This window comes from Pseudorasbora parva, chromosome 11 (genome assembly GCF_024679245.1).
Source record: "Pseudorasbora parva isolate DD20220531a chromosome 11, ASM2467924v1, whole genome shotgun sequence".
NCBI classification, from domain to species: Eukaryota; Metazoa; Chordata; class Actinopteri; order Cypriniformes; family Gobionidae; genus Pseudorasbora; species Pseudorasbora parva.
Window position 1 is genome coordinate 13590671 of NC_090182.1, and position 19575 is coordinate 13610245.

The 19575-nt window shown below is 37.9% G+C and overlaps 2 protein-coding genes across 3 annotated transcripts in view; one reads left to right on the forward strand and one right to left on the reverse strand.

Moving 5' to 3' along the window:
* Window positions 1-5256, forward strand: part of LOC137092733 (diacylglycerol kinase theta) — a 38635-nt gene extending 33379 nt beyond the window's left edge. The window contains exons 19-24 of one of the 2 annotated variants that reach the window (XR_010908333.1): window positions 115-215; window positions 295-441; window positions 602-713; window positions 1911-2063; window positions 2744-2935; window positions 4008-5256. Coding sequence is in view for 1 of the 2 variants with exons in the window: in XM_067457145.1 (XP_067313246.1) it covers window positions 115-215; window positions 295-441; window positions 602-713; window positions 1911-2063; window positions 2744-2845 (615 nt within the window). In the remaining variant the exon portion in view is untranslated. Of the gene's footprint in view, window positions 1-114; window positions 216-294; window positions 442-601; window positions 714-1910; window positions 2064-2743 lie in introns of both variants that reach the window. The other variant, XM_067457145.1, reaches the window with a different exon arrangement.
* LOC137092734 (metal cation symporter ZIP8) lies at window positions 4796-18655 on the reverse strand. The gene is made up of 8 exons (XM_067457146.1): window positions 18185-18655; window positions 17835-17997; window positions 16152-16321; window positions 11279-11401; window positions 10796-10930; window positions 7231-7420; window positions 6871-7055; window positions 4796-5725 (listed from the first exon to the last, which is right to left on the reverse strand). Exons 1-8 carry the CDS (start codon window positions 18401-18403, stop codon window positions 5576-5578), a joined length of 1335 nt encoding a protein of 444 aa, XP_067313247.1. The 5' UTR covers window positions 18404-18655; the 3' UTR covers window positions 4796-5575.
* Between the last annotated feature and the right edge of the window lie 920 nt (window positions 18656-19575).

Consider the following 19575-nt stretch of genomic DNA (forward strand, 5'->3'; position numbering starts at 1 on the left):
TTATACATTTTTAAGGCTTTTAGCGCTTCTAAGGAATTTGTCTCTGCACACATTTTGCAAGCTACTAGTGTAAAGCAGTCAAACATAACAGGGTTGTACCTGTGTGTGCTATAGATTGTGCAGATGAATAATTATTTTGGGCTGGGAATTGATGCTGAACTGAGTCTGGACTTTCATCACGCACGTGAGGAGGACCCAGACAAGTTTAATAGCAGGTAAGTGTTGTTCTTTCACCTCTAAAAGAGAGGGAGGTCTGTGTACGTTGCTATTTTGATTTTATCATTGTTCTCGCAGGTTCCACAATAAAGGTGTGTATGTGAAGGTGGGCCTGCAGAAGTTGAGTCACACACGGAACCTTCATAAAGACATCAGACTGCAAGTGGACAGAAAGGATGTGGAACTGCCCAGTATAGAGGGACTGATATTTCTCAACATTCCCAGGTAAACATGCGTCAGTCTGACACATTGAAAGTAAAGGCATTGTTCCATTGTTAAAATTCCACATATTTGTTATAGAAGATTAAAGCTGCTGTGTGTGTGTGTGTGTGTGTGTGTGTGTGTGTGTGTGTGTGTGTGTGTGTGTGTGTGTGTGTGTGTACAGCTGGGGTTCTGGTGCTGACCTGTGGGGCTCAGACAGCGATTCTCGGTTTGAGCGGCCCAGGATAGATGATGGGATGCTGGAGGTTGTTGGAGTTACTGGTGTGGTGCACATGGTGAGTGTTTCTTTCTAAGAACATTTTTGCCATTAAGAACATGTATTACTGCTCAAAAGTTTGGGGTTGGCAAGATTTGTTCCTGTTTTTGAAATAAGTATCTCACCAAGTCTGCATTTATTTGATCAAAAATAGAGTAAAACATTTTTATTGTTTAACATTCAATTAAAGGTGCACTATGTAGTATTTTTGCAGTAAAATATCCAAAAACCACTAGGCCAGTGTTATATATTTTGTTCAGCTGAGTTCTTACAATATCCAAAATGTGTCCAAATATTTGTAGACCAAGGAACCTATCAGGGCAGGACGTCTGAGCATAGCGTCTGAGGAAGTCACCTGTCATTGCGTCATATCTGTGTTACCCTCAGTTTCCGCTTTTATTCTGCAGAAACGCTTTGCTCTTAGCAGTGTGAACAAATATCACTGCAGCCGCCGAGCGAACGCACAGAGTAACGTCATAACATCATTTTACAGACACTTAAATGTATCTAATATGATGAAAACAGCTGCGTTACCTTATAGTCATGACCAGAAAAGCGGAAATGAAGCCCGGCGACTGTGTTCCGTCATAATAAAAGTCCCGCTGCTTACGAGCCGTGTGTTTGTGCAACAAACGCTCCAGTGGCCTTGCTCAGCTCCACAATACTCTGTAATGCTCTGCTTCATAATGCAGTAATGTTAATAATCGCATCCATGAAAAACATTTCTGCCCAAGTCCTATTTTCCACGGGCTGTGAGATGAAGGCGTAAACTTGGCGTCATCAAACTACGCCTTTGTTTTGAGCGCCCTCTAGCGGATGGAAAAGTTGCATAGTGCACCTTTAAAAAGAACTTTTTTCTATTTTAATATGTTTTTAAATGTTATTTATTCCTGTGATGGCAAAAGCTGAATTTTCAGCATCATTACTTCAGTTTTCAGTGTCCCATGATCCTTCAGAAATCATTCTAATGTGCTGATTTGGCTATTGTTATCAGTGTTGTAAACTGATACTTTTTTTCAGTTCAAAAGAACACCATTTACTTAAAATATAAATATTTTGTAACATCATATATGTCTTTACCGTCACTTTTGTTTGCCAAAACCGGTTTCTATGTTTTATAAAAATTGCTTCGGTTTATTGTTTATTATTTAAACATATTTTGTATGTTGCATTCTATTTTACATCATTTAATCCTTCAGTTTGCTATTTTTTTCAGGGTCAGGTTCAGAGTGGGCTGCGCTCTGGGATTCGTATCGCTCAGGGCAGCTATATTCGCATCACTGTGACCAAACCCATTCCAGTGCAGGTGGACGGAGAACCCTGGATACAATCACCCGGACAGATCATCATCTCAGCCGCAGGACCAAAGGTACTACTACGTATTTTTTAATACAGACATATTCCCTAAATTGCTTGGCCAACTCCCATGAACTCCAGAGCTGAAGGGTAACAATAATAATAACAACATTAATGACGTGAAATATATCTCAGTCTCCCAGATGTGAATTTAAGTCTTCGAATGGTGTGTATATATATATATAAAAAAAAAAAAAAAAAAAAAAAAAATATATATATATATATATATATATATATATATATATATATATATATATATATATATATATATATATATATATATATAAAAAAAAAAAAAATATATATATATATATATATATATATATATATATATAATATATAATATGTCTAAAATGTGTGTTGTCACTAAATACTCATGAAATGTCTCTTAAGTAAGCCTTGACCACGTTAATATACGAGCAATATATGAGGCAGGTGAAATTCAGTATATGAGCTAGGCAAAACGTTTCATAATTCCCATCCTGGCCTCTATTTGTCTTCCACAAATAATTGCTTGAGTACAAGAGGATTGCGCACCGGTGGAAGAATGCAGACCTTCCACATTCCAAATCCAAAGCCGTTAATGTAACCAAAAGTCGTTCGGTTCAAGCATTGCATTTTCTCACCATCTGTTATCCTCCACTTCTAATATCAAGTTCTGTGTATTTAAAACGGCTCTGTTTTCTGTTCTAGGTGTGCATGCTAAGAAAGTCCAAAACCAAGCAGAAGAAACAAACCGGCAGTTTGAAAGAAGTCCGTTCCGACAGTCCAGCTCCCAGTGATGGTGGGCAGTGACAAACCGCACAAACGCTTCATTGGCAACCCTTTACTGTCACCTTGACAACTTTCATTTGAGTCTTTGTTCTGTTCTTTGTGTCACTTTGGGTGGGTATCAACATTGACTTTAGCTGAACTAGAATGTATTACTCAGACATCTATTACATCTCATAATCTGTAGTGTTAAAACGCCCCGTCAGAAGATAGCACTGCAGTCTGTTTCTCAGGATTTTAGCTTCCCCTCTGCCTGTTTTTGCCTTAGATTCATACTGGTGTAGATATTTTTATTGATTTCGATTGCCAATCTGCATCTTCTTTTAAAAAGGGAATATTGTTCTAGTCCATCACTGAAATGCTATAAGCAACCAGTATTTAATCACATTCGTGAACATCGCCAAGTTAAGACTATCACTTAATACTCGCTTCTTGCATAAGATGGCGGCCTTTTTGGTTTATGGTAAAAACTGTGACTGATCATTTTTTTTGTCTTTATGATGATTTATCGTTACTTGAAGTTTATTTGCAAAAGTAGCATTCAACAAGTGTCCAGACCAAAACGATGCAGTTTATACTGTATGTACAAACAACTCTAGTTCTTGTTCGTTAAGAGCACATTTGAATGTGTAACTGTGGAGAGAGAATCGTCTTTGTATATCAGTTTTGTAGTTTTCTTAGCTGTGAGACCGTAGGCACAATCATGCCTCACCAAAATGTGAGTAAACAATCTGGTGTCATCACAGGCGTTTTGTTAACGACAAGAATATCAATAGCTTTTCGAACAGGAGCAGTACCGAAAAATACTGTGACTCTAAGAGTCGAGGATTTTACGAATGTTGAATGTTTGTAAATTCCTTGCGACGTTTGTGGACATATGCACCACCTCTGGTGATATTAGTAATATAACGCTGTACGATACTTGATAAAACATTCCACGCAAGATCACGTAGCAAGTTTGGTATTTATAGCGAAACTGGTCACATGAACCTTTAAGCCAAGCGTAGCTTCATCATGTTCTGGTGAAAGCATTGAGTTGCAAGTAAATAAAGATGTTACTGTTTTCTGACATAGTAGACAGTTGTGTTAAGCTACTCGTCCTGTTTTAAAGCTAAAGCTAGAGGCGAGCGCAGTGCTGTAATATATATTTGCTAGTAAGTGGCGTGTATATGTTGTTTCTGTACAGTGACTGGTCAGCCCTGCTCCAGCGGTATGGATTCATGAGGCTGGCCTTAGATTTTGTATGTGTGATCAGTTAGACGCTCCACTTCCCATCAGGCTGTCTGACATCATCTACCTCGTCTCACCGGCACACATCCCTCCGAGAATCAAGTTTCGCCAAGCTCTTCCAAAGACTTGCGCCTGCTTTTCTTCCTGCACTTCATGGATCATGTCTGGGAATAATCAGAATGATGACAAATATGAAAATCTGAGCAAGTGCATTCGATTTTATATGCATAGTATGACCAGTGATTTAGGTCTCATCGTCCTTTTTCTTCAGATCCAATTTAGAAGATACAATCTTATCTCGCCGATAAGCCATCTCTGGTGTCTCGTTCGTTTGCCAGCAGTGTGTACAGTGGTGATTTCTGCATTAGCTGTGCCTCTTGCCATGACAAGCCCTCGGGTTAATGGCTGTTCTGTTGTGTGGTTCGGCCCGAGCTTTGCGTGTAGTGCCTCATATAAGTGCTTCAAGAACTGCAGTATTGCCGTACACGTGCGTTTAACTCCATGCCTTTCTGTTTGTTCTGCTGGTTCAGTGACTAAGAAGTAGAACCGTGCTATTCTAGATCTTTTAGAGCTGATGTGCCTCCTAGTAGGGTAACTCTCATGTAAATGAGTCACATTTTACCCCAAAAATCAAAAGAAAAAATATATTAAAATAATAGGACCATTAACAAATTTGCCATTTTTACTTCTTCTTTTTTTAATGACAAGTACTAGTTTGCCCCCAACTCTCTAATGCAGAGTTGATTTTTATTAAGGTCTTTAGATTCTCCTTAGTGTAGACAGTGCTGTGTTATTTAAAGGCAGTACAACGACAACAGTTCTGTATTATGAAAATAACATCAAGATATCTCTTTTGATTTTGGGATGAAATATGACCCAGACATGTAGATTCACCCAGTAACTTTGTTCGGTCAAAAGTTATTTTACCTCCTTGCGTGATTTAGGTTTTATTCTTACTTCTTGTAAATTGGGTTAGATTTAATGTTCTGAGATCTATATAGATGTATATTTTTGGAGAGAAAATGTAATGTAATAATTTGGTCTGTAAAGATATTGCACTGATTGTACTGTTTTAAAGATGTTTTTAAGTGTATATTGTGTTTAATGAATATTAAATAACTAAATGTATAGATATATCAATCAGCTGTATAACAGATGGATGTGTCCGATGACAAAAAAGACATAAATTTGGACTTTTTAATACAGTTCTGTTCTGTTTTTTATTTTGTATGATATTAGACGTTCCAATTGTACAAAGTAAAAACTTGGTCATTCAGTTAATACCAAATGCACAAAAAAAAACATGATTAGTAGGTCAGTATGGTTTATTTACAACAGTATAAAATGGCTAGATTTGTACATAATGAGAATAATCAGCTTACACAAATCATCAACTTACTTTACACCTAATGATTTTCAAGTTTCCTTCTTTGATTTTAAAAAGAGTGACGTATTTTTTTCTCAAATAAATAGCTTAAATGAGAGCATTATCTGAAGTGGGACATGAACAGAATGAAAGATACATCAGCCCAGGCTAATGTTCCCACCATACAATGTGATTAGAAGAATCAAGGTAAATCCTGTCAGCAGTCCAGCATTCTGGATTACGAAAAAAATGATATCGGCCTTCGTGCTCCGTGCTTGTTCACTGGCAATCATGTTCATTTCAGGCAACTAGGTGAGAGAAAGAGGATTCAGTATTTGCTCTGCTAAAACGTAATGTTCTGTTTAGTCATTGGAAGTGGAGCCAAAGTCTTTTTTTCCCCTCAAAAAAGATTTAACCCCTAAATAAATGAATATGCATAGGTTTAAAATTATGTAACCAAGTCATCTTCAGTTATATGTGTAGCCTAATAAAAGCTGTTTTATTTTATATCATGGGGATGGCCATGTTGAGACATGACCAATCTTACACTGCTTAACACCCCTATTATTGGTCACAAAATGTATAATTTATGGGAGACTATGAACAGTGAGTTTCTCAAATGCATCTGTAACCAAAAAAACTTTGCCTCCCCACCTCTAGGTGTCAGTATAAGCTCAAACCATGCACCAAAAACCTTAGTTTGACCTTTGCTTAGTAAAAATGTTAGCACTGAAATATTCTACTGTTCAAAAGTTCATGAGTCCGCAAGATTTAAAAAAAGCAGTCTCTTATGCTCTCTAATGCTGCACTTATTTGATCAAAACTACAAGATTATACAATATTATTGGTAAAGATGAATTTAAAGCATAATTGCTCCTGTCTCTGGTGTCACATGATCCTTCAGAAATTATTCTAATTTGCTGCTCAAGAAACATGTATTATTATTATCAATGTTGAAAACAACTGTGCTGCCTAATATTTTTGTGGAAACGGTTACATTTTAGTATGTATAATTTGAGGAGCATCATTTTACAAGAATAGCATTTGTTTTACTGCAGAAATGTTTTTCTTGCTCAGTATTTTTGTCTTGTTTTCCAGTACAAAAAAACCCTAAAAAACAAACCATTTAAATCGAGATACATTTACTTTATTAATTCTTGTTTTCTGACCAAAATTATGTTTTTTATGGAGTCAAAACAAGAAATAATATCTGCCAACGAGGTAAGAAAAATCTTGGTTTCCCTATGATTTTTTATTTTTTTGATTCCCCCAGAAACCAAGATTTGTCTTTCCTGTGACTTTTAATAATGTGTTTTGCTGAATAAAACTATTTTCTTAAAAAAATTAAAAATCTTACTGACCCCAAACTTTTGAACAATAGTGCATATTTTGCCAAGAAATAAAATGTGATGAAATGTTATATGCTGTATTTACTAACCCACATTGATCTTACCATATCAGCCAAGGATATGTAAAGGAACATGCCACCTGCGAAGGCAAAGATGATGTTGGGAGCAAAAGCGTTGCCCAACAAGATGCCCAGCACCAGGCCCACGTAGCAGGTCATTGCAGACAGCAAGTTGAAGAAGATGGCCTGTGGAATGCTCAACCCTGAGTTCAGCAGGATAATGAAGTCGCCTACAGGGGGAGACAGAGCGCAAATGTGCCTCACATGTTTTTTTCCCCATAAACTTAGTGAAGGTCAACATTCAAAGGGCAGTAGTCATAGAGGTGGTGTGGCGTAGGGGTTACAGGTCAGAGCTTACAACTGAAATGTTTTCTAGGTGGATAAAACTAGGTGTATTTCTCTTACCCAGCTCGTGAGGGAATTCCTCACAGACGATAGCGATAGATGTGCTAAAGCCATTGAGAACAGACACCGTGAACGAGGCGCCGATGGTCAGCCCGTCAATGAAGTTGTGTAGAGCGTCGCTCAGAGAAATCATCCATGCCACCGTCTTCACGCTGGACAGCCGTCTTCCTCTGAGCCATCTGCAAGACCCCTGCGACCACATTTACATCTAAATTAAAACCTCATTTTCTTCTTTAACAACATTACTGTACCCTCTTGAGCTTGGGTTCATATTTCAAATACTATTTGCTTTTAGCCCGAGGTCTAACTTTTTGCATTGTTACAGGGTCGAGATGACGATCCCAATTGCATGGTGCTCGTGATTTAGGGTCAAAGGTCAGAAGACAATCTTGTTTCTGCTGGCAGCTGTGACAGATGAAAGTAAACACAGCTGTGTGTGTCTCTACGTCTGTACTGTAAGTTGCACTGACCCGCACACTATGTACTTCTTAATTTTGTACCGAAAACTGCTTCTTAAAACTCAAAACACTCAAAAGACCTATAAAACCTTGCAGGTTTTTGGACGTGTGTGTGTGGTGTTACATGCTAATAAGTCTATAACAGCTGATTGAAGGCATTAAAAGAACTCTATTGGATGTTGGACTGTTATCACATGGCCCAGGAATCTGGTTTAACCATTGACTACAGTCTAATGTTACACTTAATAAGGTAATAGCTTGGTTGTCATGACAAATAATTAGCATTTATCTTTATTCGATAATTGCAACACTTTAATGCAATAATCAAACAGTCTTTACTGACGACATGTAATTAGAGATATTTGCTAAGTCAAGCATCATTCATATAATTGGATATGCGGGGTTATAGACTTGAACAAACCCTTAACATCAGTATTTAAAGGGCGGGTGAAATGCTGTTTCATGCATACTGAGCTTTTTACACTGTTAAAGACTTGGATTCCCATCCTAAACATAGACAAAGTTTCAAAAACTAATGTTGGACGTTTGATGGAGTATTTCTGTGTCAAAAATACTCCTTCTGGTTTCTCACAAGTTTCGGAGAGTTTTTTTCGAGTATGGCTCGGTTTGACGTCGATAGAGCGGAAGGTCCTTGTATGGGCCGTGCGGGCTCTTCTCCCTGTAGAGGGAAGACTAGAGCGAGAGAGGAAATGCAAGCCCATAAACACTCGCTCAGCTGCAGATCCAGTCGTCCGTAAACACTTGTCGTTATAGTCTGCGCCGCGCTCTACTTTATTCCTATGGGTGATATCAAGTGACTTCAACGCTTCAGCACAGCATTCCGGGAAGGCAGCGCTGCATTTGAACCGATTTGAACGCAGAAATGACGGGAAGCTTCACAACATCGCTTCAGTCGTGTCGCAAAGTGGATCTCCACGGTCACTGCTGTCACAGGAGTTCACCAAATCATACCAAAGAAGTGTGTTTTTGACCGAGCGGTCCCAGCGATAAAGGTTCAGTCCTGCTTTGGAAGCAGGCGGTGAGTAAAACTGCTTCAAATGTCTGTGCTGTTGGCTATCGTCGCGTGAGTAAACATCAGTAAACGACACGATCGCGTGCTTCGTCATTCAAATGCGCTAACGGTTACTCCATTGTTGTTCTATGTATAACGTTACACTAGTCTGACCGTTTTGCTTGCTACTGCTAAGGTTTAGTCGCATACAATAGTCCATAAACCGAATCATGTCCTCATAAACTGCGAGTAAACACACACAAATGTTGACAGGCCTCTAAATACAGTACATACCACAGAGACGGACGTCCTGTGTTGCGGTTTCTCCTGTTCAATTTATTTCAGCCTCCGGATCTGATTCTGGATCATTATCTGTATTAGCTAAATCTGATCGATAGCCATGAGTTTCTCCACGCTTGAGGACGTCACCGCTTTGTGCGCGATCGTCATTCTTTAGCTCCGCCCACAAGATACGCCTCCAGGCACTCGTTTTTTTCCGGAAAGACTCGGTACAGCCCATATTACTTTTATAAATATAATAAAACTAAAGACTTTTCGGAGATATGAAGGATGCAATACTACTCTATAGGTACTCAAGATTGACATGAGATTGACTGAAACTGAGTGTTTCACCCCCCCTTTAAAGGTGCCCTAGAATGAAGAATTGAATTAACCTTGCCATGGCGAAATAATAAGAGTTCAGTACATGGACATCACATACTGTGAGTCTCAAACATCATTGCCTCCTACTTATTATGTAAATCTCGTGAATCCTAAACTCAAAAAATCCAAATCCAAAAAAAAGTGTCTCAACATAAACCTAACCGTGACGCAATCATTGGGGATCATTTATATGCACGCCCCCAACATTTGCATCTGTCCAAACATGTGCATTGTCAGGCGGAACTGTCAGAGCCGAATCATCAGTTACAAGCTGCTCGCATGGACACACTTCATGTTCCAGGCTGTTCAGGAGACCTGAGGACTTTACATATCCTTTCCACAGTTAAAAAATGTCAACATCATGGTTAATGTTTATAATCCGATACCACAACAATTTAATTCAAGATCGTTCGTTTGTTCAGCCCATTTCAAGCAAGCTTCGCTTAGCATCTTAAACTGAAGAAAGTGGCAATTACAACTATATTCCTGCAAGCAGTAAGTAGCTTATTGACTGTTTCTGACTTAAACAATTTCTGATTAAATTGAAAGTTTCTTAGAGAGGCCGCATTGTCTAGATAATGCAAGATGCTATTACAGTAACAATAGGAAACACCAAGTACCATACAAAACTAAATAGTGTGTCTAATGACAAAGGGTAATATTATTTTGTATTACAAAATACAACCATAGATACTTTGCTTACAGATCAAACGTCACACAATTTGAACAGTGTCCCAACTTTTTTGGAATTGGGTTTGTACTCACCCAAACCCCTTATTCTACTAACCCTAAAGGTTGGGACACACCAAAATGACGCCAAAGTATTTCCATGTTTCTACAGTAGCCCTAAACGGACAAACTGCTCTACAGAGCGTTAGCTACTCTCTGTTGTCTCAGACAAACACATCTTTGTCCTGTGTCGGACACCGTAGCTTGTTTCTATACTCCGAAAGGGAGTGGTGAGTGGCGGGAAGTTGCAATTCAGTTTGAAGTTGCCCAGTGTGGCTTGTTGTGTCCCTGGCTTTACAATCTACTAATACTTTGAGAGTTGATAGTCAACACAATGTGTCTAAGGGGAACATCAGAATAAAGTGTAACCAATTTTTTTTATTGACCTCAAACTTTTGAGTGGTAGTGTATATATTATATCCTTATTTACTTGGATTAGTAAGCAACACCCTAGCAACCACACAGCTTCACCCTGGCATCCCATTAGCAAATTTTACATGTGCATGTACCACTTGCAAAATGTAAATATATATACACATTTAGTACATTTATTCCATTTCATGTGGAAATTAATCAGTATTGTCCCCTCACCCCCCAAACCCCCCTATTTTTAAAGCGTTAATGTACTGTACAGCTACATTTAGGCCAATTGCATATCTCTTGAGACTATTTGTATTTCTCTGTGAGATCTGACCAGTTGTACCTGTTCCACTGGGGGTTCAGTGGTTATGCTGGCTTTGTCGCCATTGGCAAAGTTGAAGTCCGTGTCGGCCACAATGAAGACGCCGTTCTGTTGGACGCTCTCTGAGGGGTGGAAGTGGCTGTGTCCGTGTCCGTGCTAATGCATGGAAGTGGATAGGATTAAATTGATTGTATGATTACTGTATATGATTTTAGAGAACATACATGCTAATATAAAACATTGACCAACAGTGAAGCTCTGCCACTTTTTACATTTTCACGCAGTTAATTGCAATTACACAATTTCGATATTAAGGATGAGATAATATAGTCAGCAGATCATTATGACAAAATAAACTTTATATCACCCTGAGGGAGTTGATTCAGTGATAATGACCAGCTGACTGTACTCTATCGTGCTCATTACGAAATGAGCAAAAAACTAACCAATTGAGTTTACACAGCATTCGAATGTTTAGTCTTCATAACACTGCGATGAACCTACCTCATCTTTTGGTTTGAGGACCATCCTCAGGATTTTTTCAGTGAAGTACAGTGCATAGAATCCACCAAAGATCCCAACAGCTTGGAGAACATAGCCGTCTGCTTTTGGGTCAAACCCAAAGGCCTGTCCAGAGGAATAAATCATGTAATCATGAATCTTTAAACAATTTAAACCAGATATTCAGGGTTCCCCATGTAAACATGCATATTATTAGTTCAAAGTTAAAATGCAAACCCAAAATAAATAATGCATCCGGAAAGTATGCACAGCGCTTAACTTTTTCCATATTTCATCGATTCAAACCTTATTCCAAAATGGATTCAATTAATTATTTTTTTCATAAATTCTACAAACAATACCCCATTGTGACAATGTGAAAGAAGTTTATTTGAAATCTTTGCAAAATCATAAAATTAAAATAAACATTCTACTGCAGAAATCTTTCTGTACAGATTCTATGAATAATAAATTAAAATAAATTAAAAATTATTCTATTTCATATTAAGCCAGGTTACACAGAAAACAGACTGATTGGTTTCCTTCAAAAATCCCGTAAAAGAATTCCATACTTTGAAAAACTTATCAGGTTTACCTTTAAAGGGTTACTTCAGCGATTAGCATTTGGCTTTGTATCAGTAGAAACCCTGGAGTATATTCAAATGATTGTGCTTTCCCCCCTCATACCCCCCTGAGACAAGAGATTTATGCATTTTATTTCTGGAAAAATTCCTCCTATGATGCAAATTGACGATATTTGCATCATAGGAGGAATGTTTGGCCAAAGGCTAAAGACTACAGCCAGCAGAGGGAGCCACTTCCGCATGCTTTAAACCCACGCATGTGGGATGGAGATCACACTCAGAGCTCAGCTTGCAGCTACAGGCACTCATTTAAACTGAGCTGTGGTGAGAAATGTAAGTCTTTTAACTTCCCAAATTAATTTCTATGAAAGTTAAGCTTGCAAAGGCATGAACTGAAACGCACCAGACTGAACTCGTGTTGTGAATGTATGCCGCAAGTGTAGTCGCGATTACCTCAGCTCTCATCACGAGAGCTCATCAGCTCATTTATCTCACTCCTGCAGTTAGTGCTCAGTGCTGTGACACTCGCGCGGTGACTCACTCATTTTATTGAACAGACACGTTCAGTTTTTAATTGTAGTGTCTTCTCCAACTCAGTCACAGTAATCAAGTTGGTGGCTTTGGGCCTCACCAGGCAGCGCCGCATTCTGGGAATTGAAGTCTTTCATTCCCATGAGACAAAAATACATTTTCTGTCTTTTCTTAGTCTAGAAGGCACCAAATTTAAAAATAATTTCACATTTCTACTGCATTGATGACCCAGTTTAAATACAGATTCATCTTCCCAGCGCTGAAGTACCCCTTAAACAATATAATGAGTTTTTCCAAAGCCAAATATGACAATTCTTATAACCATTGTTTAAAAATAGGGCTCTCTGTACTTTTCCGATGATGTGTACCTACCCAGAGCTAGACAAAGTAAAAGTTACAAGGAAGATATTTAGTATACAATGTTTAGGACATTGAGAAACATTTTGTTTCTCAACCAGTGATACAAATCTAAAACTTTCCCAAAAATTTTGAACTTGGGACACTTCCATAAGCAACGATATAAAGTTCCTTTATCTTGGTTTTATTTTATACACTGATCTGGAATGTTGAGATTAAATTTATGCAGTAATTCTGGAGTTATGTATACTCTCATAATCCATCTATATTGTGGAAATTTAAACCTCATATTAATTGTCTGGGTCTAGGCCTTTAGGCAAATCCTCTGCCATTCATCCTCTGATATATGCATGTCTTGGCACCATGCCAAACTCTTGTTCTATGAATTTTCCTTAGTTATAGGAGAGTAGTCTATAAAACACGGAAATTTGCTTTCCACGATTGAGGAGGTTTAAAGTAGTTTTTTCTAAAGGTGACAGATCTGGGAAGAGGAGAGTGATGCTGTATATAAAGAGTTTTAGGCAAATCAAACTTTTGTCTTAAATCCTGAAAACGGAGCATAGTTTTATTAATGAATAAGTCTACTACCTTATGCAAACCTTTTAGTGCCCAAATTTTTAAACCAGCATCATTTTGTACCTGGTGTAAAAGAAGTGTTTCCCCAAATTGGTGTAAACTGTAATTATTGTGTAATCTCTCCAAGATGTTTTAAAACTTCATACCACACCACAATAGTATTTTTAACAAGACGTTCAGATTCTTTAAAGGTCCTGTTCTTCGCGATTCCATCTTTCAATTTTTAGTTAGTGTGAAATGTTGCTGTTGGAGCATAAATAACACCTGTAAAACGATAATGCTCAAAGTTCAATGCCATGCGAGATATTTTGTTTAACAGAAGTTCCCTTTCAAAGCCTACAGCGAACGGTCGGTTTGGACTACACCCCTGCACTTCCTTGCTTGAATGACGTCACTAGAACCGTTTGTTGACTAACCCTCCGCCCACAAGTACACTCAAAAAAGGGGGCGTGGTCTTGTTGCGCATTCAGCGCTTGCATCTCCCCGTTATGGTAAGAGGCGGGACCTTTCCGGGCAAAGTGCGCTAAGCTGCTGTCCAATCACAACACCGGAAGTGCTGGCCCAATCAGAACTCGTTACGTGTTTCTGAAGGAGGGACTTCATAGAACAGGGAAATCATCAGGCCGTTTTTAGGACAGAGAAAACAGCGCTGTAGAGATAAGTAAATTGTGTGAAAAATACTGGGGGTTTTTTACACGCGAAACATGAACTCATGTAACTCATTGCACACTGTAAACATAATCAAAGCTTCAAAAACACGGGAAGAACGGGACCTTTAAGAAATAAGATCATGGATTTTGCCTCATTCACCTTATAACCTGAACATATTGAATGTTGAATGTTTTAATTAGGATCAGTAAATAGGGGACAGATGTGCTTAAATTAATTGAAAATTATATAATAATCTATAATGGTAAAAACTGATCAAGTCTGCTTGCTAAAACTTTAGCAATTATCTTGGTGTCTGAATTCAAAAAACAAATGGTTCTGTATGAGACACAATTTGTAGGATCTTTCCTTGGCTTTAGAATTAAGTTATAAGGGATGAATGCAATGAAAGAAAAGTTCTTGCTTGCTAAATTATTAATTGATCATATCAGTCACTGGGTATAGTATTCACAGCTACAAGGTTGGCACACCTATTTTTGGGCAGTTTCTCCCATTCTTCTTTGCAGGACTTCTCAAGCTCCATCAGGTTGGATGGGGAGTGTTATTGCAAAGCCATTTTCAGATCTGTCAAGAGATGTTCAATCAGGTTCAAGTCTGGGCTCTGGCTGGGCCACTCAAGGACATTCACAGAGTTGTCCCATAGACACTCCTTTGTTATCTTGGCTGTGGGCTTAGGGTAGTTGTCCTGTTGGAAGATGAACCTTCACCCCGGTCTGAGGTCCAGAGTGCTTTGGACCAGGTTTCCATCAAAGATGTCTCTGTACATTGCTACATTCATCTTTTCCTTGATCCTGACTAGTATCCCAGTTCCTGCCACTGAAGATCCCCACAGCATGATGCTGCCACCAACATGCTGCACTGTAGGGGAAATATTGGCCAGGTGAAGAGCGGTGCCTGTTTTTCTCCAGACATGATGCTTGCCATTCAGGCCAAAGTGTTCAGTATTTGTTTCATCAGACCAGAGAATTTTGTTTCTCATGGTCAGAGAGTCCTTCAGGTGCCTTTTTTGCAAACTCCAGGCAGGCTGTTATGTGCCATCTGGCCACTCTAGCATACAGGCCTGAATTGTGGAGTGCGATGGTTGTTCCTCTGGAAGATTCTTCCTTCTCCACAGAGAAATGCTGAGGCTCTGTCAGAGTGACCATCGGGTTCTTGGCCACCTCCCTTACTAAGGCCATTCTCCCCTGATCGCAGAGGGTGGCCAGCTCTTGGAGTCCTGGTGGTTCCAAACTTCTTCCATTTTTACATGATGAAGGCCAATGTGCTCATTGGGTCTTTCAATATTGCATTAATGTTTCTGTAGTCTTCCCCAGATCTGTGCCTCAATACAATCCTGTCTCGGAGGTCTACAGACAATTCCTTGGACTTCATGGCTTGGTTTGTGCTCTGACATGGACTTTTAACCGTGGGACCTTATATAGACAGGTCTGTGCCTTTCCAAATCATATCCAATCAACTGAATTTACCAGAGGTGGACTCCAATTAAGTTGTAGAAACATCTCAAGGATGATCAGTGGAAACTGAGTTGAGTGCAATTTTGAGTGTCATGACAAAGGCTGTGAATACTTACGTACATGATTTTCCGACGTACAACAATTGCAAAGATTTCAAACAAGTTTCTTTCACATTGTCATTATGGGGTTTTGTTTGTAGAATTGAGGGGAAAAAATATGAATTTAATACATTTTGGAATATGGCTGTTACATAACAAAATGTGGAAAAAGTGAAGCACTGTGAATACTTTTCGTATGGACTGTATTACAACATGTAATCAGCGCAAAACAAATATCACGCCATGCAACAATCATGCCGTCACATATCAAGAAACATCTGCACACTTTGGGAAAATAAAAATGTCTGGATTTAAGTCCAGTTCAAAGAGCATTTTAATATTATGTAATCACTATAGGCTTAGCATAAATAACCTTGCATCAACATCATTGTGCTGATAAGACAAGCAATTAAAGATGTGAAATGGTAGCTTGTCAGTTAAAGGTTTGATTGAACTAGAAAGAACTACTGTATATTATTGGGTTCCTGCTATACCACCAATGTTACCTTCAGTAACCTCTTAGAGGACTGTCTTAAACTGACCTAAATAACATAAAGAAAGCTTTCAACGTAAAATAAATAAACTGAAACATTGAAAACCATTTCACCTCAGGAATAAGTTGGAGAGCAGCATTGGAGAAGAGTGTGCCAACAGCCAGACCAATGAAGTAGGTGAGAACTTTGGGGAAGTAGGTCTTTTTAGTGACAGGAATGAGAGTCAGACCCAGCAATGAGGCCAGATTAATGATGGTAACAGCCAAGAAGCCATATCCCCATACTTTATGTAGAAGGAAAGGTGAGAGGTCACACAGTTAAAGTTATACAGAAGGGTAAATCATATTTCACCCCAAAATTATTTGCATTAAGAAATATTTTTGCTTTGTGACATTAATTTTAAGAAAATTAAACAATTGGCCTTAATTGCCATTATTCGCAATGGTGATTTGTATAACTGTAATACAGTGCATGTTTAGTGTATTACAGTATAAAAAGCAGTATGAACATTGTGAGGACTATCATGTTCTTTTCCGCTTGGTTCCAATGTTTCCTTCCTGTGTTTAGTTCCTGTTCCCTTTGTTGCCATTGCTAGATAGGTTACTCATTGGGTTAAGTGATTTATGTTCACCTGAATCTTGTTTGGTTTCTCATTTAAGTCATGTATTATGTATTTAAACCCCCAGGTCACGTTTACATGACAACAATGTACTAAAAACAGGAACACTACCTGCATTTGTCACAATGTTGTCAAAACATTCCCCAACAATTAAAAATGCTGTATTCTTCTGCCAGGCCAGTAATTGGCGATGTCACTTTGTAAAGAAAAAATACACGCCTATAGACTGAATGTGTATTACACATGCACATGATGTCACAAATATGCGTTTTTGTAGTTTACACTGAGACAATAACGGTATTGTTTTTTAAAAACTTGCACATTGAAAGGCCTCCAAAACGCCATTATCGTGTAAACCAAGGGCCAACACGCATACAAAAACGTTCAGTTGTGTAAATAACCCCTTATCATATTTTTTTTTCTTTGTATTTTTAAAAAACTAATAACAGTTTCCAGTGTTACTAAAATAACACTGCTACATACTTTTTATTGTCTGACAAATATAAGCTAAAAAGCATGAGCTTTTCAGCACTAATGCCATTTATGCTTAACATTAACAAAGATTAAGAAATACTGTAACAAATGTATTGCTCGTTATTAGTGTAAAGTTGTTAAGTGTTAGTGATTTTTTTTTTGGTCTTCTGTGATTAAATAAACTAGAAAGTCATGTTGCAGTTTTCATTACAGTAACACAGTGCATTTTTAATCTATGATAGTAAAAACTATTGTTATACATCATTCTTTTATTTAAATAAAACATAAAAGCAGTACAAAAAAACTGTTTAAATATCTAATTATTTGATGTCTAAGTTGATGGGAATTTATTTTCAACTCTGATGTATTATAGTGAAATATGCAGTGGTTTGTTTATAATATATTTTTTCATAGTGGCATGAGAAGAACAATACAAAATATAGTACTAATACATATAAAATGCTATACATTTTTTCCCAATTTTTTTGCATTGCATTAATGAGAATTGAGTGGGTAACAGACATGATTATAATTTAATATAAATTGTACAACTTGATTTCACGTGGCACAGTTGCATCCATTCTCTGCCTTTAGAATACAAAATCTATAATATGCTTGTTTAGTTAAATCAGGAGAAAGGTCTTTGAGAACTAATTAAGTTAGACTACAGAAGTTCAGATATGACAAGTTCATCAAGACTCACTGCGAAGTTCTGTGGGGTCAGCGATGACTGGAGGTTCTGTTGAACAGGGTGGCAGCACGGCTTGGTTGAGCAGAGCCGGGCAGACAGTGACCAGATGTTCCTCTGTTAGATGAGACAGGTTCTGTAGCCCAAAGTGCACCAGAATATCTTCTCCAGACAAACACTGATAAACAGGGTTACATGTCAATGAAAAATAAGACGGAGTCCTATTAAACAGTATAAATGTCAGCCTTTCACTTGTTTTCCCGTATTCATGCTCTCAAAATGTATGACATAATCAAATTGTTCTTTATAGCCTAAGTTTAGTAAATAGTTTGTTAGGAAAACTAAAGTCAAAGCAACCATTTTACCTGAGCATGCAGAGGAATGTTCGGATTCAAGGGCTTGCCTTGCACAATTGTGTCCAATAAACTGCTAATGCCATTGAGATCCAGTGAACCGTTTTCTCCGTAAACAGCAACAATATCCTTCACAAAAACCTGATGCAGAGAGTTGGCTCCTAATCCTGAGATTACGGTTATTAGAAAGCCTATGAACACATGAGTAAAGGCTTTTGGAATGCCTGCCATGCTTACAGACCACACGTTTCAGTCCGAAGCGACCCGAATGAAGCAACAGCAGCAAGAGTTTTAAATGTCCCGTCAGGAGATTATCCCAGGAGCGGCGCGCGACTCCACAGGGCTGAATCTAACGAAGATTAATAAAGAACGTTGCATTTTAAGAATAAAGATAATAACTATTAAAAGCAGGGGTTCATTATTTCTTCCTCGATAGTAAGTCCTCGGTGACCTGACCGATTTGTCGCGCCTCTATTTGGCTCTCAGCCAACCATGATAAATTCCGCTTGTTTCACCCACAAATAAACTAGTTCTCAAACACAATAGTAGCCTACTGTGGCACATCTTGACTGTAATTTAACCAGAAGTGGCTCCATCAAAATAATTTAGGCTAATTAATTTTATGTTAGACACTGGTGAAATTACAAAATATTTATTTAAAACAGTGAACAGCATCCGAAAGCTAAATGTATTACTAGTTTGCATACTGTTTGTGGACGGGCGTGGGCGGAGCCTGCATGTAATTAAAAACGCTGTTCGGTGTGAATTTATTTAATAAATTTTCAATTACCATAATTGTATATTTTCACATATTTATGGATCCACACGTAACAGACACTATTTAATAGCAAATATATCTGCATTATTATTAGCCGATATAGTGGCAACACTGAAATGTCAAAATGTATGTTGTGTAATAAATTACTTTTAAAAGTATTTTTCTTTAAGATCAGCTGAGGACAGAAAAGTTATCATAAATAAAGTGACACTGTTTCATATGTCTGACCGTATTTCTAAAAACCAAAGTTACTCTGCGTATCATTATATCATTAGCCTGATCATCATGTTTTCAGTTCAAAGCTTACACAATGGTGAAATAAATGTACTATATAAAAACTGCTCTATAATTGTATAGGCTGTTCTCTTATCTTATATGAGATTGGGTAGGAAACTGCTTCTGGAACAATAAGCGGTTTAATATCGTGATTGTTATTTTTTATCCTTTGAATGTCCAATAGGGCATAATAAACTAAAGCTACTGCAATGTGTGTAAAATTGTATTTGAATATAGAAATCCTATAAATATATGATATATAGTTTGTATTGGTTTACAATTACATTGCTACTAGTGTTGTTTGTAGCATAAAAATATACGTACATTGTTTTTATAGACGATTGTTTGT

Bases quoted from the DNA above. Each gene is read 5' to 3' on its own strand.
- LOC137092734 (XM_067457146.1), bottom strand. From the start codon at position 18,403: ATGGCAGGCATTCCAAAAGCCTTTACTCATGTGTTCATAGGCTTTCTA. The intron at 11,402-16,151 runs GTGAAATGGTTT...TCCTCTGGACAG, and splicing joins CTCTCCAACTTATTCCTGAG to GCCTTTGGGTTTGACCCAAA. The intron at 7,421-10,795 runs GTACAACTGGTC...ATGTGGTCGCAG, and splicing joins CTGAACCCCCAGTGGAACAG to GGGTCTTGCAGATGGCTCAG.